This window comes from Zingiber officinale, chromosome 11B (genome assembly GCF_018446385.1).
Source record: "Zingiber officinale cultivar Zhangliang chromosome 11B, Zo_v1.1, whole genome shotgun sequence".
NCBI lineage: Eukaryota > Viridiplantae > Streptophyta > Magnoliopsida > Zingiberales > Zingiberaceae > Zingiber > Zingiber officinale.
This window is the reverse complement of record NC_056007.1, coordinates 49,959,752-49,984,997: the sequence shown is the minus strand read 5'-3', so window position 1 is coordinate 49,984,997 and position 25,246 is coordinate 49,959,752. Positions and strand designations below refer to the sequence as shown.

The 25,246-nt window shown below is 38.9% G+C and overlaps 1 protein-coding gene and 1 long non-coding RNA gene across 2 annotated transcripts; one reads left to right on the top strand and one right to left on the bottom strand.

Annotated features, from left to right (window-relative positions):
• The first annotated feature begins 8,163 nt into the window (after window positions 1-8,163).
• On the top strand, window positions 8,164-8,708 carry LOC122035144. The gene is made up of 3 exons (XR_006126911.1): window positions 8,164-8,218; window positions 8,422-8,501; window positions 8,597-8,708. It is a non-coding gene; the product is annotated as an uncharacterized LOC122035144 (long non-coding RNA).
• Window positions 8,709-19,338: 10,630 nt separating this feature from the next.
• On the bottom strand, window positions 19,339-21,336 carry LOC122033908 (zinc finger BED domain-containing protein RICESLEEPER 2-like). The gene is made up of 2 exons (XM_042593056.1): window positions 21,114-21,336; window positions 19,339-20,966 (listed from the first exon to the last, which is right to left on the bottom strand). Exons 1-2 carry the CDS (start codon window positions 21,334-21,336, stop codon window positions 19,339-19,341), a joined length of 1,851 nt encoding a protein of 616 aa, XP_042448990.1.
• Between the last annotated feature and the right edge of the window lie 3,910 nt (window positions 21,337-25,246).

Genomic DNA, 25,246 nt, shown 5'->3' with positions numbered 1-25,246 from the left:
GGACCGTTAGGCCAGCTAGAAGGGGGGTCGAATAGCCCTGAAAAAATCTAAACGCAAACACCCTTCTCGAACTCTTAGACTGACACTTGTAAAATAATCAAAGCAATAAACTAAGATCAGAAAAAAAAACGAGGCACCAGGTTTTGACTTGGTTACAACCGGGGAGGTTGTTAATCCAAGAAAGATGATCGCACTAGAATTTCTCCTTCAGGCGGAGAAGCCTCTTACAAAGTTGAAGCGCACAACAGAAGCTAACTACAGAAAGCGTACAAGTGTTTGAAAGAAATGCGTGAGTTCTGAATTGATGAAAAGCTTCTGGACCAAGGGTATATTTATAGCCTTGGTCGGGGCGCCTAGAAGGGTTCCGGGCGCCCTGGGGAGATAAATTTTATCCCCCAACGTTCAGATCGAGTCAAAGCTCGATCTGGTCAATATTCAAGGTCCGGGCGCCCGGAAGGGTTCCGGGCACCCCGGAGGGCTCCAGGCGCCCCGGAGCCCAAAGTCAACAACCGTTGACTTTTTCGTCCGAGACTTCTTCTCTGGTTCAGTCCCGCCTTGGTCCAGTTCTTTCGCTCCGGATCCAGTCGCTTGGGTGATCTCAGCAATCCGGAAAAGGGCTCACCCGAACCTAACTTCCGGTCTTCTCGAGCGTGCTTCCCTCCGGCTTCTCGTCCCTCGGAATTGCCGCGTGTTTCCTTCTCGTCCGCCAGCGTACTCATCCGCAGTCTTCTTCCCTCGGTTGTCAACCTTCTCGCTAGCTGCGCGCTTCCTTCTCGTCCGCCGGTGTACTCTTCCGCAGCGCCTCGTCCCTCGGACGCACAGCGTGCCGTCCTTCTCGCTAGCTGCGTCTTCCGCTCGACTACCTGTGCTCCTAAGCTCCTGCACACTTAGACACAGGGTTAGAAACAACGCAGGACCTAACTTAACTTGTTGATCACACCAAAACAACTTTGGGGTTCCAACAATCTCCTCCTTTTTGGTGTGATCAACCCAAGTTAAGCTAGGGTCAAAACTTGACATAAAAGTAAAACAAGTTATTGCATTAATGTGCAACAAAATTAAATTTTGAAAAATTTCAATTTTCAATTTCTACCTCCCCCTAGACTTATACTAATTCTTCTCCCCCTTTGATCACAAAAAAATGGGGTTTAAAAAGAACTAAGGGTTAAAGACTTAGAAAATAATAAGATTCTTAAAAAAATTTCTAAAAGCTTTAAGTAGAAATTTTCAATTTCAAAATGGCTTTTAACTTAAAAAAAATGTCTTCTGAAAATATTTTTTTTTGTTTTTTTTAAACTTAAAAGATTGATTTTTGAGAATTTTTCTAAGTTAAAAAAAAATCCTAAGTAAAAATATTTTTGAGAATTTTTCTAAGTAAAATTTGACTTCGGCAAAAAGTATTTTTCTAAGTATAAAAAATATTTTGAAAAAAATGTTTAAAAAAAAATCTTTGAAAGCATTAATTAATTCTAATTTTAAATGCTTTGACAGAAAGTTAATTAAATATTTATTTCAATATTTTGGCTTCCAGGTCGTGACGAGGCACTAGGCCTTCTTGGTTATTGGAGCAACAATCACTTCCTTAGACAAAGCCTCATAGAGAAATTCATTGTTTAATTTTCTCACTGAAAAGCGCTAATTTTAATTTTAAAACTTAGACTAAGCAAGATTTAGGAACCCAATAAAGGTTCCAGCCTACTGGATTGATTAAAAATTTCTTAGGGACATATTTTTTAGAGATATTCTTAATTTGTCCCGGGTGATATCTATAATACCAATTTAAATTTTTAAATTTTCTAGAATTAGATGAGCATGCATGGTTTTTCAAATTATCTACTTGAATTTTCAAATCATTATTTTCAAATTTCAATTTTTCATTTTCAAATTTTGATTTATCTAATTCTTCTAAAGGGCAGGATTTAGCTAAAATTATTTTTAAATTTTTTATTTCTTTTTCTAATTTACAGCAGTCTTTAGTTAATAACTTAACAAATTTATAAAGTTTATCGGGAGGAAGTGAACGTACCTGACTTACCTTGTCGAGTTCGTTTTCCGTGTCTCCCCCTGAACTACTGCTTTCTTCTGACGAAGCTCCCCCTTCATCGATGCTCTTGATGCTCATTTCGGAAGAGCTTGACTCGCAGTCGTCGTCTTGATGACTTGCCATTAGAGCAAGTTCGGAGAATGCCTCGACTTCCGACTCCGACGACGTATCGTCCCACGTCGCCTTTAGGGCTTTTCGCTTTTGGATAGGCTTCTTACCCTTTTCCTTGTTCTTGTTCTTCAGCTTGGGGCAATTGTCCTTGACGTGCCCTTCTTCGTCGCAGTGGTAGCGGCGGATCATCCTTTTCTTCTTCCCCTGCGGACGATTAGTAGATCTGGATTTACAAAGCTTCTTGAATCTTCTTACCATCATTACCATTTCCTCGTCATCGAGAGAAGACTCCGACTCTGGTTCGTCTCTCGAAGCTTTGAGGGCGACGTTGTTCTTGGGCTCCTTCATTCCTGCACATCTTGACTCATGCACTTCAAAAGTAGAAAAAAATTCTTCTAACGAGATCTTTTCTAAATCTTTAGAAATATAAAAGGCATCTACTAGTGATGCCCATTTTGAATTTCTAGGAAATGAATTTAGTGCGTACCTTAGCGAATCTCGGTTACTTACTGTTTCTCTGAGATTCGACAGTCCGGTGATGATCTCTTTGATTCTCGAGTGTAGAAGTCGCAGGCTGGTGAGCTGATTTCGAAGCAGATCTCTTCTGGCGAGCTTGGCTTCGGACGTCCCTTCGTGCAGCTCGAGGAACTTTTCCCAAAGTTCCTTTGCCGAGTGGTAGTGTCCGATTCTGTTGACTTCTTGAGGTGGAAGAACGCTTAGCAGATGGTATTCTGCTTTGTCGTTCTCCACGAATTCAGCCTGCTCCTTTTTTGTCCATTGACATTTTTCCTTACCTTCTGGAGCTACAAAATCAGATTCCATTGTTAGAGTTAATTCAAAGTCTGTGGTAAAAAATACCTGCATCAGATTCTTCCACGTAGCGCAATCTCCTCCATATTTCGGCGGGTGGATGTTTGGTCCGGCCATTATCTTTGCTTCGATTGGCGGTTAGTCCTCCTGAAGCGTCTTGGCTTTGATACCACTTGTAGGACCGTTAGGCCGGCTAGAAGGGGGGGTTGAATAGCCCTGAAAAAATCTAAACGCAAACACCCTTCTCGAACTCTTAGACTGACACTTGTAAAATAATCAAAGCAATAAACTAAGATCAGAAAAGAAAACGAGGCACCAGGTTTTGACTTGGTTACAACCGGGGAGGTTGTTAATCCAAGAAAGATGATCGCACTAGAATTTCTCCTTCAGGCGGAGAAGTCTCTTACAAAGTTGAAGCGCACAACAGAAGCTAACTACAGAAAGCGTACAAGTGTTTGAAAGAAATGCGTGAGTTCTGAATTGATGAAAAGCTTCTGGACCAATACTATATTTATAGCCTTGGTCAGGGCGCCTGGAAGGGTTTCGGGCACCCTGGGGGGGATAAATTTTATCCCCCAACGTTCAGATCGAATCAAAGCTCGATCTGGTCAATATTCAAGGTCCGGGCGCTCGGAAGGGTTCCGGGCGCCCCGGACTGCTCCGGGCGCCCCGGAGCCCAAAGTCAATAGCCGTTGACCTTTTCGTCCGGGACTTCTTCTCTGGTTCAGTCCCGCCTCGGTCCGGTTCTTCCGCTCCGGATCCGGTCGCTTGGGTGATCTCGGCAATCCGGAAAAGGGCTCACCCGAACCCAACTTCCGGTCTTCTCGAGCGTGCTTCCCTCCGGCTTCTCGTCCCTCGGAATTGCCGCGTGTTTCCTTCTCGTCCGCCAGCGTACTCATCTGCAGTCTTCGTCCCTCGGCCTTCGACCTTCTCGCTAGCTGCGTCTCTTGCTCCCCGAGCAATCTTCCGCTCCGGCTTTCGTCCCTCGGAACCACCGCACGCTTCCTTCTCGTCCGCCGGTGTACTCTTTCGCAGCGCCTCGTCTCTCGGACGCACAACGTGTCGTCCTTCTCGCTAGCTGCGTCTTCCGCTCGACTACCTGTGCTCCTAAGCTCCTGCACACTTAGACACAGGGTTAGAAACAATGCAGGACCTAACTTAACTTGTTGATCACACCAAAACAACCTTGGGGTTCCAACAATTATTAATCCAAATCAACCCATGTTACAAATTTGATTAAATATTTATTTCAAAGATCAGCTTCCAGGTTAAACATGGTGAGACACTAGGCCTTCTTGGGTATGGGATCATCCACCACTTCCTAGACAAAGCTTTTCAACGAAATTTAATATTTAATCTCCTTATAGTAACCCTAGGTTTAACCATTAAGAACAATCGAATCACAAGATCGAAAAATAAAAGACACACAAAATCAAAACATAAATTTGATAGCCTAGAATCGTTAGCCTCTTGTGTTTGGTATTTCAAGATCTAAACAAAAAGAATAAACTAGTTATGATGTGAAAACTAATAACTAGTTATACCTTTTGTAGCTTATAGACCTCACGATCTTCTATCATATTCCTCTTCTTATCTCGGACATCATGTGGGCGACAATCTACCAAGATGAGAATCCACCCAAGCCTCCTTCTTCCCCTTGCAAGTTTCGGCCACCAACAATCTCCTTGAGATGAAGAACTTCAGCCACCAACCAAACTCCAAACGATGTTAAGAAACAAAGTCTCCTTTCTCTACTTCTTCTCCAAGCTAAATCCGACCACCAAAATCTCCTCAAGAATTGATGTTGTCGGTCACCAAAGAAGAAGAAAAGGAGGAGAAGAAGGATGAGGGTTGGCCACCACCAAGGAAGAGATGAGAGGAATAATAGATGTGCTGTTGTAAGGTGAGGCACCTCTGTTGGGACCGATGTGCCCACTAGAGGGGGGGGGGGGTAAATAGCGTTTCGTCGCGCTTGCATCGTCTTGATGATATGCAGTGGAAAGAAAGACACAACAAACCAAAACGCTAACATCTAGGATTTACTTGGTATCCACCTCAAGAAGAAGTGACTAATCCAAGGATCCACACACGACACGCTATCTCCACTAAGAACAACTCCTTCTCGGTCGCAGCTGGAGGCGGAGAAGCCTCGTACAAATCCACACACAACAACACAACTCACACAAGAAGAAAATAAAAGATATAACTACAATACACCCTTCTTCTTGCTTACTTATTACTTATTGTTACCTCTTGAACCTTAGGAATGCACCCCAAGCGCCTTCAAGAACTGGCGGTCAATACTGGAGACTATCGATGAAAATCGCAGAGAAATCGCAGGAGAAGATCACAAAAATCTGGCGAAGAAAACGCTCCGCCCAGGCTATATACAGTGCCTCCAATCGATTGAAATCAACCCCAATCGATTTTCACGTCAGCACAACTCCATCGTAGCCATCTATCATCTGCATCCTACACAACGGTCACTTCCCAATCGATCGACCGATCGATTGGGACTGCCTGAATCGATCGACCGATCGATTGGCAGCTCCCAATCGATCGCCCGATCGATTGAAAAAGTCTCTGTGCTCGTGATTTCATATCCCAATCGATTGGCTGATTGATTGAACCTTCCCACAATTGCAGCACAGTCCAAATCGATCGATCGATCGATTTGGACCCTGTTCAATCGATCGTCCGATCAATTGAACACTTTGAACTTGACTCAAACTCAAGTCCAAAGTCCCAAGCCCAACTTCCGGTCAATCGTGACCTGTTGGGTCTCCATGCCTAGCATTTGGCCACACCCGACCAACCTCAAACTAGCCTTCTAGCCTTCTAGCCTCCTCCATCAGCCTTGCGTCCTTCGGATATTTCTCCATCCTTCACGCCTTGCCTTCAGGAGCTTCCTTTGGCCTCATCCTAGTTGTTGGGTCTTCCTTTCCAAGACATACCAGGACTTACCTTGCCAAGACCACATGCTTGGACTTTCCAATTGCCTGGCTCCTCACCAGGACTTTCTCCTTTGCTAAGATCACACTTGGACTTTCCAACTGCCTGGCTCCTCACCAGGACTTTCTCCTTTGCCAAGATCGCACTTGGACTTTCCAACTGCCTGGTTCCTCACCAAGACTTTCTCCTACCTAGCTCCTCACTAAGACTTTCCCGTTGCCTAGCTCCTCACACTACAAGAAATTTTAGATTTAACCACACCTAATAGACAACAGTTTTTTGAGAAACTGTTGTCTTTTTGCCATTTAACAACGATTTTATTGAAAACCGTTGTTGTTCACCATAATTTTTTTAAATGACAACGATTTTTAAAAAACTGTTGTCTAATGTATGTCAAATACAATAATTTTTAAAAAACTGTTGTCTAATGTATGTCAAAGACAACGGTTTTAAAAAACTATTGTCTTTTAGCGTTGCTTACATGATAATATACAACATTTTTATTAAACTGTTGTCTATTGAATGTTGTTGAATCCCAAAAAAATAATAGTTTTTTTTAACTTCACGAAAAAAAAATCACGAACAAAAACCTAAAACCCATTTCTCCGGGACTCTTCCACGAACAAAAACCTAGCTCTGACTCCTCCTTCGCGACTCCTCTATGAAAGACGCTCCTCGTTGCTCTCGCTACTTTGCTCGTAAAGTGTCGGTGCATTGATAAGAAATTTGAGATTCAACCACACTCAATAGACAATAGTTTTTCAAAAAATTATTGTCTTATTTCATTTAACAATGGTTTTATTGAAAACTATTATTGTTGGCGTATTTTAAGGGGATCAATTATAGATTTGGGGAAAAAAATCTGTTTGGAATAACCACTGAATGGGAGTTGATAGAGAAGCTAACTTAGGGTTTAATCAATTTAAAACCTAAGTATATAATAATTGTATCGTGCCCTTTTTATTTCCTTCCCGAGTTTCCCTTTCCCTAATTTCGCGCTGCCCTCACCCACTAGCCCGAGCGCCGCGCAGCCTTAATCTCACGATCAAAGAGTCTTGTTGTTTGCGTGAGGCTAGGTCACCACGGCCGATTCCCCTTTCCCCTCCTTCCCAACCCGACGCTGATCCTCGCCGCCTATCGACGCCGTGATACTTCTTCTCCCCGCATACATAACCACCAGCCAAGAGTTACTTGACGCCGGCTGAAGCCTCATTGAGTCGTGCCTTGCTCCGATCAACGCCATAGCTGCCGTCGCCAAGCCCTAACTCTTCCCCAACGCCGGAGCCACGAGGTAATCGATCGCGCTAGCACCAAGCGTCCACCGCCGGCTAAGGCTCTTCTCCACTGATCACTGGAGTCCATCCGGAGATTTCTCTTCTCCTAGAGTCGTCGACCCCGCATTGGTGGATCTCCGGTTAAGAGGGGTTTGAACCCTAGATCTAACCTCCTGCGGCGCCTCTCTACACATCGCAACTTCGACGATCGAACCAGGTTTGCTCTAACCGATCTTTACTCTAGTGTTGGCATTGCCCTATTCCTCTATCCCAGCTCACCGCCACAATAACCTCCCGAGCCCTCCGAGAGAGATATCAGATATGGTTCGAGGGTAAGTTTTTTTAGTGCTAGATTTGTGTGGACTTTATTGTATACGTTGTTTGGGATGTTGAGTTTGGTTGTGTGATCGTTTATTACATATCCGTCCGGCCAAAAAACATATTGCTCCCTCTAATAAATTGTTAAGATTTCAGTCAGACTACTTATTTTTTTCAAGTAAAACTGGAGTCGTGCAAACTGTTTCTGCACAAGCTTTGAATCGAAATTTATGCCTTGAATATATTAGAAATTTCTCATTGACCTGCAGGTTGTACCTTAATAAAAGCATTACTATAATCAATAGATCATTATTTAACAATTTACAGGTTTTGGCTTAATCTTGTGGCGATATATGCCTTTAACCTTTGGGTATATGTTAGTTTTAACTGGTATTTCTTCATTTTCATGACAGGGTATTGCAGGACGTCCCTATTCTTGTCATGGTCAGCATGCTTGCCTATTTCTGCTTCCTGGAGCAACTCTTAGTAAGATTATTCAACTTTCAAATAAAATTTGTATTATTATTATTTTTTTATTTTTTAATGATTTCCAACACACTTGTTCAATTTAGTCTCATGAGTTTACATTTACTTTCAACTAAAACTTTATTCTAACAGGTTAGTGAATTGGGTCCCCATGCTCTTGCCGTATCTTTTCCATTTGCTTGTGTTCTAGGTCTTCTCGCATCCATGATAGCTTCAACGATGGGTAATTCATCTTTCTCTTCCTATGGTTTTGCAATTTCAGGTTCTTCCAATATTTTCTATTAGCTTTCATATATTCAGTATCCATTTTTTTTATCATACAACAAACCTTAATAGCATTGTGTGTGATTGCCACATTGTTGTACTGAATCTGTGTTTTTTACAATGCTTTATGTCAAACCATGAATTTGAGTGTTTTATTTACAGTGAGCCAGAGCTACATTTGGGCCTATGCATCGTTCCAATTTGCACTTGTGATCCTCTTTGCTCATGTTTTCTATAGTGTGGTAAGGTGATGCGATTCGTCAGATGGATTTGGTAGCCCAAATTTTTTGTTTAATTTTTAATATAGAAGTTGAAAATCCCCTTGTTGATTCTGCAGCTAGGAGTAAGCCCTGTGTTCTCCATTTTACTTTCCTCATTTACTGGGTTTGGTATTTCAATCAGTATGAACTCTTTGCTCATTGAGTATTTAAGATGGAGGGCTAGGAGAACTTTGCGCTCGGTCCAACTTAATCAGAGTCAGCAGCAGAATGAAGCCAGAAACCTTGCTGGAGTTGAAGATGGAGATGACACAAGGCAGCAAGACTTGGAGAACCAGATTCAAGATCCTAACCCTTTGCAACATGGACAAAATCATTCGTAAAGACTTTGAGGTATGATCTACCAACTTGATGCAAGAGATCAAATTTTGTGCGCCTTATATTGATTGATGTTTTTATTGATGGTTGCGATAGATAGACTTGAACACTGAGTAGCAATATGATTTCCTACTGCAGCAGCAATATAAATCTTAATGTTTTCTTCCTACTATACAATCAAATAAAAACATATTTATGTTGTTTCAGGTAATTACTGCAGTCATTCCTACTATAGTTGGTGAAAACCTTAACGTGTTCATGACTTTAAGAGCCACCATATTGTTTCAAGAGGTTACCATTTATGTTACATAGATAATGCTTTTTGCACTTCTGTTAGATGACTAGATCAAATGGTTTTTATGGTTATGTAACATTTATGCAGTGCAATTAGATTCACGCGTACAGTTTAGTTTCTAATTTGTAATATATATCTTTATTCGAATAGGTGTCCTCAAGAGTACTGGGAAGAATGCCAACAAGACAAAAAAAATGGAGAGACTTTAACAAATTAAGGAGCATTAGGAGTTGCAGTCCCTCCTCTTCACCGACATCTAAGTAGAAAATCTCGTGTTATATTGTTCTACCTTTGTTTTAATAGTGTTATCATTTTGTTGGTTGCTTATGAAATTTCTTCAGAATGTTATAGATATTATTTTTGAATGTTAGAAAATTGTATATTAAATTTTATTTTGAAATTTAGTATTTTGAATGATTTATAATATTGGAAAATTGTGTATTAATTTTTTTTATTTTTTATCTAAAAAAAGACAATGATTTTTCACCGTTGTCATAGATAGTTTAAAACTGTTGTTGAAGACTCTGCTATTAAAGGTAGACGCTTAAAGACAACGGTGAAAAACTGTTGTCTTTGAAGGAAAAGACAACAGTTTTTCACCGTTGTAAAAATGTTGTCTTTGCCTTCAAAGACAATGGTTAAAAACTGTTATCTTTGGGCACCCTTTTTAACAACACGACATTTAACAACTGTTCTAAAGGGGTTACGACAACGGTGAAAAACCGTTATTGTTAGGCTTTTTTCTTGTAGTGTCACCAGGACTTTCCAAATGCCTAACATCCAGTTAGGACTTTCCCAGTCAAGTCTCCTGTCAACCTTGACCTACTTGACTTATATTCTCATCAACTTGGTCAACCCTTTGACCATCTCCATAACTGGACGATTGCTCCAGCAATCTCCTTATATTGTCAAACATCAAAACTCAAATCCTGACTCAACCCAAGCTTAGTCAAACTGGTCAACTTTGACCTAAGGAAATTGCCCCAACAATCTCTCCCTTTTTGATGTTTGACAATACCTCTAAGTTAGGCTAAATCCCATAGCCTTAACCTCTTCTTTATCATAAGGCTAGATTCCATAGCATTAACCTCTTCTTTATCACAAGGCTAAATCTCATAGCCTTAACCTCTTCTTTATCACAAGGCTAAATCTCATAGCCTTAACCTCTTTATGATAAGGCATGAATGAAGGTTTCCTTCATTCTCTCCCTTTCCTAGAGGGAAAACTCCCCCTGCTTGGGATGAATGCCTAACTTAACCTTCCATTCTCCCCCTTTGTCACACATCAAAAACTGAAAATAACTCTTCCCCATAAGAGTTAACTCTACATTGTTTAAAACCTCATATGTTGTTAACAACCCCATAATGAAGATCTCATATTCTTCATTGCCGCCAAAGCTCCCCCTTAAGCTCTACTTCACTTCATAATGCTCATCCTAGAGCATGCATCAACTTCCCAATGAAACTCTCATTCATTGTATTCAATGCTCCCCCTTGAGCAATAATCTTCTTCTCAATGCTTATCCAAGAGCAATTTTCACTTTACCAATGAAGGTCTGATCCCTTTCATTAATCCAATGCTCCCCTTAAGCAGTAACCTACTCCACAATGCTCATCCGAGAGCATTTATCATCCTAGAAATGAAGATAACTAATCTTCCATTGTTCCCCAATACTCAACCCTGAGTATTATCCATCACGAAGGTTTAACCCCCTTCCAAGGTCCTTGAAAGTAAATTTTCATGCATTCAAGGAGTAACTCCCCCTGAAAACATGGTCAAACTTCTATCATTGCACCAACAATGACTTGGAGTTCCTAAACAGTTAGGAAAACCAAAACTTGAAGTTTTGAGGTTCAAAATTCAATAATGAGACTAAACCCCAACCTAAACTTTACCTAAGTCTACCTTAACCAATCCATACTTGCTTTCATCATGAAAACTCCCCCTAAATGTATACAAGTGTATTCCAAAGGGTTAGGAATGATTATTGGAACTTGAAGTGGCTTAAAGTGCTGAAATCAGGCTTTTTAGGCCAAAATCAGACTTCCCAATCGATTGAAGTTGAGACTCAATCGATTGAAACTACTTCAATCGATCCATTGATCGATTCCGTAAGCTTCTGCTTGCAGAAATTCCCTCTGAATTGATCGACTGATCGATCCAGCCTGGGTCAATTGATCGGCTGATCAATCCATTGACCGGCTGATCAATCCATTGACCCTTTGTTCATGGGAATTGGCTTCCCAATTGATCGACTGATCGATTAAAACCATCCCAATTGATCGGCTGATCGATTGGGTTTCTGATTTTCTGAAATTTAGTTTCAGTGAAATTCAGAAACTCCCCAAAAATTCTACAAAATTACAAAAATCGTGAAAATTCATGTAGATACTCTTTAGGATATACTCTATCAAGGAAAAATAGTTTTCTATGAAAATACTTTTTATTTTCAAAGATTGACACAAATTTGAAAACTCTTGAAAACTTCAATGTTTTCTCCTAGTTTGTATCTAACTTTTCAATGATGAATACTATCAAAAAAATAGTTTTCACCAAGGTTTTCAAAAGAATTTTAAAAATATTTTAAAAATCAATATCCAACTATATTCTTTGGGCTCAATGCACATGACTTGTACATTAGCTTTTCCAATGATTGGAAAACACATAACTATGTGTTTTGATGAACCTAAAACACAACAAGATGCACTAAATAAACATCTTGAGTTTTGTTCACTATCCTAACATCTCACTTATATCTAATGTGTACTAAAACACATACAAGGCACCTTATGGTTCTTTGTGAGATGTATATTTATTTTTGCCCTAAACTAAGGGATCATGCATAACTATCTAGGCATTATGAAACTTGTGATCATCCACCTAGGATGTCACTTGGTGTCATCCCACTTGTTGAGATATTTACCATTCATGATAAATGCCTTTTATCCTTAATTACAAGGAAATTAACATAATTCATGATGTTACATGGCATACATCAAAATGAGTAATTTTCAAAACGAAAAGCAAGCGATAGCTACATGATGTATGTATGACATGACATGGTATTTTTGTATTTTTCATAATAGAAATGAATGCGACACATGATGTCATGACATATGATAGGCAATTAATCAAGTCATTTTTAGCATAAGTAAAATATACCTAGATAATCTATCTAAGTATCCTTAATTCTTAGCTAAACCTTAAAATTAACCTAGATTGCTTATTTCTTAAGGAAATGTCAAAACCCAACTTGACATTTCTTCTATCCTTTTTATTTGTGCCAATTAACATTAAGCACATTCCTCAAATTTTGGCATATTTATCCTTCCAAAAGAGTAATCACCTTATATTTTAAGCCCAAATTTGCCCTTGACTCCCTAAGAACATACCAAAATCCCAACTTGGTAGTTCATATGATTCTCCAAATTGTGCCAATTTAATTCAAACATAATTCCTTAAGATTTGGCGCATGTTACTCTTTCCAAGAGTGACAATTTGGATTAAGGTTTACATTTCCCTTAATTCCATAAGAAAATGTCAAATTCCAAATTTGGCATTACTTTTGCTTCTCTCAAGTGTGTCAATTTAAATTAGATTCAACTTCTCAAATTTTGACACATTTTACTCTTTCAAAGAGTAACACTTATAATCATTCTCATTTTTAAAGATTAACAATAACCTTGAAAATGCTCTCAAGTGGCAACTTTACCAAGGTTGGGTTAACTACCTTTCTAATTGAAGTTGACACTCTCTAAACCCATCTAGGGTGTAGAGAATATGCTCCTAGGAACCCAAAACCTATTGGTACTCCTTGAATGCTCTAGGTACTCACTAGGGATGACTTCCCTAGATACCTTCCTAAGGACCTTTTTAGAATTCTTAGAAGCCTTGGTCACCTCTACTAGGTCACTTCTAGGAATAACTTCCCTTGTAACCTTCTTTATGACTTTATTAGGCTTTTTTGGAGCCTTAGTCACCTTTACTAGATCAACTTTAGGGATGCCCTCCCTTGCGACCTTCTTTGTGACTTTGTTAGACTTCTTAGAAGTCTTAGTCACATTGGTCTTGTCAAAAGTACTCTTAGGGATTCCTTCCCTAGTATCTTTGACTTGACCTCTACACCTAGGGTTGGCCCCATAGCTATATGGAACCCTATGAAAGGAAGTCACATCTTTCTTGGCTTTAGGTTTGTATCCCAAACCCCTATAGCCATTGGATGGCTCTTGTCTAACTTTTCCTAGGTTATGCTCATTTTAACCCCTAAGCATGTTTTCCATTCTTGCTAAGGTCCTTTCTAAATTATCAAGTCTTGTCCTCAAGACTTGGTTTTCACTCCATAAATCCCTAGATTTTGGTTTTTCATTGAATCCTTGAGCATTTCTATTTTTAGGCATATATCTAAAGTCCTTGGTGTTATTGCCTAAGTTGTTATTTACCTTCCTAAACTTAGGTGTGGTAAATCTAGCATGAGGAGGAATATATTTATCCTTAAGGCTATCATGCCTCCTATTCTTATGATAAATATTATTAAGATGATAATAATTATTTCTAGCATGCTTTTTATCATGTGTCAAAGGAATGGATTCATTAAATGATACCTTGCTTTTTACCTTGGAAGCTCCCCCTAGACTTGTGCTTTCTCCTTTGACTTTGGTTATTTTCTTCCCCTTTGGACATTGGCTTCGATAATGTCCATTTTGGTTGCACAAGAAACACACAATGTGTTCCTTTCTCTTCTTTGTTGTGGGGATTGTCTCCTTGGGCTTCTCCTTGCCCTTGGGTACTACTTGGCTCTTCTTCTCGGCCAACTTAGGACACTTGCTCTTGTAGTGTCCATGCTCCCTACACTCAAAGCAAATGATATGATTTTTATTTTTTACAATTAAAGTTTCTATACCTTTGCTTGTAGGGATGATGCTTGATTGTCCATTTGATGTAGCTTGAATTGTGGAGGTTGCATCATCTTCTTCTTCTCCTCCTCTTAAGGGTGTGGGTGCTTCCACCTCTTCAACTCTTGAGAATGTGGATACTTCCACCTCTTCCTCTCTTGAAGATGTAGAAGATCTCTCATCTTCTTCCTTCTCTTCCTCTTCCTTCTTCTCCTCGAATGTTGACCTTATGTCAACATCGGATTGGTCCTTCTCTTCTTGGACCAATGAGCCCTTCTTCTTAGGCTCATCCACTCCTTGAAATTGAGTGGGGTTCTCATGATAGGAAATGACCTTTTTCCAAAGATCACTTGTACTCGTGCATTCACCTATACTCAAAATTATGTTAGAGGGTAATAGATTTAACAAAGATTTTGTTACCTCCTTATCCGCCTCCGCTTGCTCCCTTTGTTCCTTGGTCCAATGTCGAGGTTGGAGGCGCTTACCCTTCTTGTCTGTTGGAGCTTCAAATGGATCCTCCAAAATAACCCATTGGTTCCAATCCATTTGGAACCATGTCTCCAACCGAGTTCTCCAAAAATTGAAGTCCTCTTTGTCATACAGGGGTGGAATCCGGATGTCCCATCCGAGCGGTCCTTCGGACTCCATCTTCTTCCTCTAGCTTCTTGCTCTCTTGGCGGTTAGTCCGTAGAAGAGCGACCTTACTCTGATACCAATTGTTGGGACCGATGTGCCCGCTAGAGAAGGGGTGAATAGCATTTTGTCGCGCTTGTGTCATCTTGATGATATGTAGCAGAAAGAAAGACACAACAAACCAAAACACTAACATCTAGGATTTACTTGGTATCCACCTCAAGAAGAGGTGACTAATCCAAGGATCTACATACGATACGCTATCTCCACTAAGAATAACTCCTTCTCGATCACAGCCGGAGGCGGAGAAGCCTCGTAAAAAACACACACAATAGCACAACTCACACAAGAAGAAAATACAAGATATAACTACAATACACCCTTCTTCTTGCTTACTTGTTGCTTGTTGTTGCCTCTTGAACCTTGGAAATGTACCCCAAGCGCCTTCAAGAACTGGCAGTGAATGCTGGAGACTGTCGCTGAAAATCATAGAGAAATCGCAGGAGAAGGTCGCAAAAATCTAGCGAAGAAAATGCTCCGCCCAGGCTATATACAGTGCCTCCAATCGATTGAAATCAACCCCAATCGATTGCCACATCAGCACCGCTCCATCGCAGCTGTCCATCATCTGCATCCTGCACAACGGTCACTTCCTAATCGATCGACCGATCGATTGGGACTACTTGAATCAATCGCTCGATCGATTCAGCGCCTTTCTGTGCTCTCGCGTCTGCGTGAGAGCTTTTGCTGCCCAATCGATCTCCCGATCGATTGGGAAAGTCTCTGTGCTCGCGATTTCATATCCCAATCGATCGGCCGATTGATTGGGCCTTCCCACAATCGTAGCACAGTCTAAATCGATCGACCGATTGATTTGGACCGTGTTCAATCGATCGCCCGATCGATTGAACACCTGAACTTGACTCAAACTCAAGTCCAAAGTCCCAAACTCAACTTTCGGTCAACCGTGACCTGTTGGGTCTCCATGCCTAGCATTTGGCCACACCCGACCAACCTCGAACTAGCCTCCTCCATCATCCTTGCGTCCCTCAGATATTTCCCCATCCTTCACGCCTTGCCTTCAGGAGCTTCCTTCGGCCTCATCCTAGTTGTCGAGTCTTCCTTTCCAAGTCATACCAGGACTTACCTTGCCAAGACCACATGCTTGGACATTCCAATTGCCTGGCTCCTCACCAGGACTTTCTCCTTTGCCAAGATCACACTTGGACTTTCCAACTGCCTGGCTCCTCACCAGGACTTTCTCCTGCCTAGCTCCTCACTAGGACTTTCTCGTTGCCTGGCTCCTCACCAGGACTTTCTCCTGCCTAGCTCCTCACTAGGACTTTCTCGTTGCCTGGCTCCTCACCAGGACTTTCTCCTTTGCCAAGATCACACTTGGACTTTCCAACTGCCTGGTTCCTCACTAGGACTTTCTCCTGCCTAGCTCCTCACTAGGACTTTCCCGTTGCCTGGCTCCTCACCAAGACTTTCCAAATGTCTAGCATCCAGTTAGGACTTTTCCAATCAAGTCTCCTGTCAACCTTGACTTACTTGACTTGTATTCTCATCAACCTGGTCAACCCTTTGACTATCTCCATAACCGAACGATTGCTCCAGCAATCTCCTTATATTATCAAACATCAAACTCAAATCCTAACTCAAGCTTGACTCAACCCAAGATTAGTCAAACTGGTCAACTTTGACCTAGGGAAATTGCCCCCAACAACCTCTACCATCTCTTTTATATTCCTTGGTCTTAGCAAATAAGGAAAGTTTTTAGACATAATTAAAACTTCCTTATTTTCCTTGCCAATGACTAATAAGGAAAATTTAATTAAAATTTCCTCTTAATCCATCTTATGGTCGGCCCCTACAAGTCCTCCAAATAAGTTTTAAACATGAAATTAAAACTTCCTAATTTGTTTCTGGAAATTTTTAAAATAAAATTTTATCTTTTAAAATTTCCTTCATGGTTGGTTATAAAAGGAAACTTTTATAAATTAAAATCTCTCTATTAAAATATGTGGATGATTACAAAAAGGAAAATTTTCTCCAAAATTAAAATCTTCCTTTTAACTACAAATAAGAAAAGATATCAAACCTTTCTCTTAATCCTTTGTAGAAACTATAAAAGAAAAAATTTAATTTTAAAACTCTCTTTTAAATCATGACTTCCACATAAGAAAAGAAATTAAAATCCCTTTTATTTTTATCGTGGCCGACCACCTACTTGGGCTCCAAGCTAGGGTCGACCACCACTTGAACCCATCTCTCCTTGGTTTGGCCGACCCTATCTTGGGCTCCAAGCTAAGCTTGGCCGGCCACCTTAAGGTGGGTAAGAAGTTGGGTTTAGGTGGGTATAAGACTTTATAAATAAGAGGCTACGACAGGGACAGAGAGGAGGAATTGATTTTGGTCTCCCGATGAACTTGAGCTTCCCGTGTTCACCCCGAACACCCAACTCGAGTTCATCAATAATAGAACTACCGCACCAATCCTATATTACTATATGGGCTCCTTCTTATCATGAGTGTGTTATTATCCCTATGTTTAAGATATCGAATATCCACTAATTAAATGAGTTACTGACAACTCACTTAATTAATATCTAACTCCAAGAGTAGTACCACTCAACCTTATTATCATGTCGGACTAAGTCCACCTGCAGGGTTTACATGACAATCCTTATGAGCTCCTTTTGGGGACATCATCAACCTAGATTGTAGGACACAGTTTCTTTCTATAATCAATACACACTATAAATAATATTATTTCCCAACTTATCAGGTCTATTGATTTATCAAACTAAATCTCACCCACTGATAAATTAAAGAAATAAATATTAAATATATGCGCTTGTTATTATATCAGGATTAAGAGCATACACTTCTATAATAACAAATGTCTTGTTCTTTTATGCAGTCAGTATAAAAAGAAACTACCTTAAATGGTCCTGCTCAATACACTCAGAGTGTACTAGTGTAATTTTATAGTCAAGATAAACTAATACCAAATTACACTACGACTATTCCAATGGTTTGTTCCTATCCATCTTAGTCGTGAGCTACTATTTATAATTTATAAGGAACTGATAACATGATCTTCTTTGTGTGACACCACACACCATGTTATCTACAATATAAATTAATTAAACAACTACACTTAGCATATAAATGTAGACATTTGACCAATGTGATTCTTTATTTCAAAGTAAATGTTTACAAAAGCTAGGCTTTTAGTATGCACTCTAACAAGCATGTCTCCAGAAGAAAGTAGGAAGATCTGTTTGACTTATAATTGATCGTACCACATCTAATAAAGTACAATTTCTCCTTTCTGATATACTATTCTATTGTGGTGTTCTAAGTGGAGTAAGTTGAGATATGATCCTACACTCTACCAGATGGTCATGAAACTCTTGGCTAAGGTATTCACCACCTCGATTTGATTGAATCATCTTAATACTCTTTTCAAGTTAGTTTTGTACTTCATTCTTGAATTCTTTAAACTTTTTAAAGGATTCTAACTTGTGTCTTATCAAATGCATGTAGCCGTACTTAGGGCTGTAAACGAGTAGAGCCGAGCTCGAGCCAGCCTCGGCTTGAGCTTGACTCAACTCATTTTATGCTAGCTCGGCTCGAGCTTGAGCTCGATCGAGCTTGTAAATTTGAGCTCGAGCTCGGCTCGATCATTTAATTCAAGGCTCGAGATCGACTCGAAAAGCTCGAATTAAAAGCAAGCTTTTGAGCAGCTTTTAAGCTCGAGCTCGAGCTCGAGCCAATCATAACTTGAGCTAAGTTTGCTGTAATTTTAAAAACTTGATCAAATTCACCCATAAAACTGATCAAAATATAATTATCTATCTTTCTAATAAAAAAGTTAAATTAATGAACATCAAAATATAATTATTCTCAAACTTCATCCCAACATAATTTACACAAAATCCAAAAACATAATATTCCAAAATCCAAACCTGCTCAAAATATCAAATTTCTGCAACGTATCTATCTTCATCCATAAAATTGATCAAAATACAATTATCTGTTTCTCCAATAAAAGAGTCAAATTACTGAACATCAAAACATAACCCAACATAATTTACAATTTTACACCAAATTCAAAAACATGATATTCCAAAATCTAAACCTGCTCAAAATATCAAATTTCTGCAATGTTCAGTATCTGTCTTCATCCATAAAATTGATCAAAATACAATTATCTGTTTCTCCAATAAAAAAGTCAAATTACTGAACATCAAAACATAATGACACAACATAATTTACACCAAATCTAATAACATGATATTCCAAAATCCAAACTACTTAGCTGCTCAAAATATCAAATTTCTACAACGTTCAGTATCTTCCTTCATCTCAAATTCTCAGTCATATCACTTGTACTATTATATGAATTGATATTAAGCTTAACTATAATAGCATAATAATCAAACCAGAAACACATGTCAAACAAAAAACTAAAATTTAACTTACTTTAAGAGGTAGATACTGGAAGAAAAATTTTCTGGTAAGTTTTCTCTTTCTGAAAAAGAAAAATTCAAATAAATAGATGATTAAATTTAGTTTGTAACTTAGAAAACTAATAATGAAATTTAACTTACTTTAGTCTTTTTCTTCAGTCCATGTATCTTTTGAAGCCAATCATCCTAACATAGAAGAGCCTGCACTATGTCCGGAGAGAGTAATGAACGATAAGAATAAATAACTCTCGTCCCTGCACTAAATGTTGCTTCTGAAGCCACTGAACTCACTGGGATAGCTAAAATATCAACTGCCATCTTTGACAATATTGGATATTGCATTCTATTCATCTTCCACCATTCTAAACATGAAAAAAATTTAGGAATCTCATTCCTCTTAAGATGACCCTTTTCAAGATAATCTACCAATTCAGATCTCTTAGTCTCCGAAGTTTCAACTTTTGCACAATAGTCATCAAAATCATCCCAACTATACATAGAACTTTGTTGATTTCTTTTAACACTTGAAGAAGCAAAACTCTCAGACTCAGATGGATGAGGCGCTCCTTTATTAGTTTCTTCAACAACATACTTTTCATAAAGAGAATTAATTATCTCCTTAACTTTTGAGATATGATTAGAGGCATCTAATTCAGAATAAAGCTTAGGGAAGCAAAACTCAACAACAAGCATTTTTTTAGTTGGATCTAACACAACAGCTATAGCCATCAATAGATTACAATCACCCCAATACTTGTCAAATTTTTCTTTCATTTTACTAGCCAGTTGCTTAAGAAACAAATCTTCATGTTGTGCATAAGTATCCAATGATGACTTTATTTTTTGAACTTCCAGAAGAAATAAATTTGAAGTAGGATACTCACTACCTGAAATGATGTGTGTGGCTGTCCAAAAAGCCTCCAACAGTGAGCAAATCTTTTGAGCTTTATTCCATTCTTCTTCTTGAGGGAAGCAACCATAAAAGTGATCACGTTCTTTGAACATTTGAAAAACTTCTTTGAACTTGAGTGCACAACTTAACATTTCAAATGTCGAGTTCCACCTAGTTTTGCAATCATGAATCAATTTTTTATCCTTCAACTGCAATTGTTGCACACACTCTGTAAATTGCATACGTCTTGCCTCTGAACGATTTACATATTCTACACTTTCCCTTATATTACTAATAATATCTTCAATCTCCTTCAACCCATCTTGAACGCACAAGTTCAAGATATGTGCACAACAATGAATATGAAATAAATTTCCTTCACATGCCAATGTTCTAGATCTTTGAATGGTATCTTTCATGTACCAAATGGCCAAATCATTACTTGAAGCATTATCAATAGTAATAGTGAAAACCTTGTTTTCAATACCCCACTCTTTCATGCACTTAAAAATGGCATCAGAAATTTGAAGATCTCCCCTTGGTGGTGGAATGTTAATGAAACTTAAAACTCTCTTTTGCAAATTCCAACAAGAATCAATCCAATGCCCAGTGACAACCATGTATTCAATTTTTTGAGTCTTCGACTTCCAATAATCTGTTGTCAAACTTATTTTATCAATGCACTCAAGACTTTTCTTCAACCTCTTTTTCTCAACCTCATAAATTTTCATACAATCTGCTTTGCATGTCGTCCTACTAATTTTTTGCCATTCAGGCATTCCACGCCTCATCATTAAATTGAACCCCTCTTCATCAAGAATGGTGAATGGATATTCATGCATCATAATCCAATGAGCAGTTGCCTCCCTCATTTGTTCCATGTCAAATTTTCCAGAATGCAAAGCAAGAATGAATGGTGAAGCTGAATCAGTGGGCAAAAAAGTCAACTTTGTTTATTGTTCAGCTTCTCGCAAATAAATTTTTCTCTTCACACAATGTAATCTATGCCTCAAAAGACTTGATGTGGGCCCTGATTTACCCAATGTAAAAAGGGATTGACAATGTTTACATTTAGCTTTCTTTGATCCATCCACTATGTCAAAATCATTCCACACTTCTGAAATTTTTTCCCTTTTCTTTGTTTTGAACCCCTCTTCCTCTTTTTCTTTAGCATTTTCTTGTGTTTTTTGACCAGCTATGATAATTTCCTTGTTGATCTCAAGATTAACTTCATTACTTTCAGCTATGACACTATTTATGGTAAGTGGAACAGATGACTCTTCTACAGACATAACTGATCTAGAGATAAATAATTATCAAATAAATTATAAAATGCTCAAACAATAATAAAAAGAGAAAATATTATTTACAAAGCAACATTCAAATCTTTAGTTTGTAGGAATCAAAAGAACACCATGTAAGTACTTGTGAGAAAAAAAAACAAGCTCCAAACTTCCAAGGTCAAATCTTTGAAATCCCCCCTAAAAAATTAAAGAAACAAACCACAGCAAATCAATTCATTACCACTTCCATATATTGTAAGCACACATAATTTATAGGTCATTCATATTACATAGACTAATAAAAACAAAATTGCAAAAGTATTAAAAATATGACTAACTTCAAACTGAGGTTATAGTGTTATACTATAAAAGGCTACGTAGAATATGAATAGAAATGAAGATCAAATATCCGAACAATTGGTTGTTATGAGGTAAAAATCAAAATTCGCTACATGAAACTGAAAAAAAAATAGTCAATGGTCCAAACATGAAACAGATGGGAGTATGGGTTATAAAACAAGTTAGTTATTAGTATGTCAATCTCTGTAATTAAAAAGAATTTCCTCACAGGATAAAATTCAGCAAACACTAAACAGTACAGTGAAAAATTACATAGCATCCTTTTAAAAATATAGTATGTTTCTTGGAGTGAAAAATACTTTGCTCTCTTTTGCATTTGAGAAAACCACAGTATAGAAGAAACTTCTCTAAAAAAAACATTTAAAAGATACAAGTAACCACATTTACAATTTACCTTGTCATCTTTCACCGCAATAACATGTGGTGTAAACCCAATTCCAGCAGCTCCTCTTATCTTAAAAGGATTTCTTCAAATACTAGATTATAATGTTATGTAGAAAACCAACCTTCAACCACAGAACCAAACTGATGTTCGTATAATCAAGCTGCGGGCAACAGGGAAGGGCGTAAGTGCTGAGGGCAACGTCTGACGATTGAGGACGATAAGGAAGAGGGTGAGGGCTGAGGGCAACGTCTAACGATTGAGGGAGATAAGGAAGGGGGTGAGGGTTGAGGGCGATGGGGAAGGGTGTGAGGGATGAGGGTTGAGGGCTGAGGGTGACGAGGATGGGGGTGAGAGCTGAGGGAAACGGCTGAGGATTGAGGGTGACGGCTAACCCTGCCTGAGGGTGATGGTGAGTAGGCAAGATAGCGACGGTTGAGTAGGCGGCGTTGATGGAGGGCGAGGATTGGCGACGACGGAGGGTGAGGGTGGCGAAGGGTGAGAGGATTTTTGGTTTGAGATTAGGGTTAGATTTAACTTGGATTTAGATTTTAGGAATATTACGTATTTTGATTTTAAAAATAAACTCTCAAAAATTACACCTTTACCCTAATATTTATCATTAATTACTTAATGACCTAAATTTATCAATATTTATATGAATAAATAAAAATATATTATACATATAATTGGGCTTGAAAAAGCTCGACGAGCCATCGAGCCAGTATTAGAGGAGCTCGGGCTCGGCTCGAATATTAAACGAGTCGGCTCAAGCTTAGCTCGAGCTCAGTCAAAATCAAGCTCAAGCTGAGCTTTGACCGAGCGGCTCACAAGCAGCTCACGACTGGCTTGACTCGTTTTCACCCCTAGTCGTACCTACTGAAATCATCAGTAAAGGTAATAAAGTAATGATAGCCTCCTCTAGTTGCTATTTTGAAAGGATCGCATACATCAGTATATATGAGCCCTAACAAGTCTTTAGCTCTTTCGCTATGTCCACTAAATGGAGTCTTTGTTATCTTTCCTTGAAGACAAGATTCATATACCTCATATGATTCAAAATCAAATGAGTCCGAAAGTCCATCCTTATGGAGTTGGGATATGCGACTCTCATTTATGTGACATAAGCGACAATGCCAGAGATTTGTTTGATTCAAATCATTAGACTTGAAACGTTTGATATTTATATTATAGATTGGGTTTTCAAAGTCTAGAGAATAGAGTCCATTTAGTAGAGGTGCACTACAATAAAACATGTCATTTAAATAAACAGAACAATATTTATCCTTTATTATAAATGAAAACCCTTTATTGTCTAAACAAGAAACATAGATGATGTTTTTAGCTAAAGTAGGCACATAACAACACTTTTCTAGTTCTAAAATAAGTCCAGTGGACAAAGATAAGGAATATGTTCCTACAGCGACAACAGCAACTCTTGCATCATTGCCTACTCGTAGGTCCACTTTATCCTTTGTTAGTGATCTACTATTTCTTAGCCCTTGCACATTAGTACAAATGCAAGATGTACACCCGGTATCTAATACCCATGAAGAAGAAATAGATAGATTAACTTCTATAACATATATACCTGAGGCAGAAGTCTCACTTCTCTTCCTTTTCAATTCCTCTAGGTACACCTTACCTCTTCTAGTGTCCGTCTCACCGCAGTAGAAGCAGGTTCCTTCCTTAGCAATCCCACCTTTAGGTTTCAATACACAAGTCTTTCCCTTGCCTTTGGCTTGGATCTTACTCTTACCTTTAGACTTCCACTTGCCTTTGCCCTTTGGTACCATCAAAATGGTACTAGGCTTTGCCTTCTTAAGGTTGAGTTCAGCAGTTCTCAACATGCTCAACATCTCAGGTAGTGATTGGTCAATTGCATTCATGTTGTAGTTCATGACAAATTGACTGTAGCTCTCAGACAATGACTGTGGGATTCTTGGCCTAGTGGGAATCCCAACCTTTGTAGATTCTCCACATACCTGATCATTTTGAGCACATAAGGCCCTACGAGACTTTCTTCTTGCATTATGCACTGAAACAGTGCCTTAGAGATCTCAAATCTCTCATGCCTTGCTTGTCCTTGATATAGTTGTCTAAGAGGTTCAACCATATCATAAGCATCCATGTTCTCATGTTGCTTCTAAAGCTCAGAGTTTATGGTAGTGAACATAAGGCATGATACATCTAATGCATCATCTTGATGCTTCTTATAATCATCCTTATCATCTCTAGTAGCAGTAGTGGGGGTGCTTTAGGAATGGGATGCTCTAGGATATACAATTTTCTTTCTTGCTTGAGAACTATTCTCATGTTTCTGTATCGATCTAGGAAGTTAGCTCCATTGAGCTTGTCCTTATCAAGGATAGATCGTAAAGAGAGAGTATTTGACATATTTGACGACATGGTGATCTACAATAATAAAATACAGAAATAAGTATCATATTTTGATCATTTAACTAGACCTTTAATTAAATGATTCTCCCACTGAATTATAAAGCTTAGTAGGAGCAAGTCATGGATATGGTTTTACCCACACTACTCGCTCCAAATCTAATCGCGATGGCATTCATGTGGGACAATATCCACGTTATACCTCATCTTGAGCTAGCTTTGGCTAATCGCCCAAGACTTAGTATAACTTAGGTAGGTAACATTTACCAATTACATCCTATGTAACTCTTGTATCATTCGGTGAATAAGACTATTTGCCCGTTTGCCCATCTTATGAAATCCACATTATAGCTTATCTTGAATTGGTTAATTGTGTCCCCAGGACGTAGCACAGCTGGGGGTGCATGGTTTTGTGGCCGAGAGGTCTAGGGTTCAATCCTCGGGGTGTCATTACTTGGGGTTAGCGTCCTGACCATGCGCTTTCAGCTGTGTACCTGCATTTACCTCCCTCCATATCCGTGGGACCGGCTTTAGGGGGGTCGCTGATGTGGCGGTTCCATATTTTTTGAATTAGCTAATCACCCAAGACTAGTATAATTTGAATTTCATCATATAGGATATACCTCTAAGTTCTTAATCCAATTGATATAACTTAGTTAAGTCACACCAAAGTTTAATAGTCGGATATTACAATTATCCTATCGCACTCTAGCAAGATAAATCGAGTCACTTTGCTTTGACAAAACCTGACTATAATTGATCAAGCTAGAAGTGAGTACC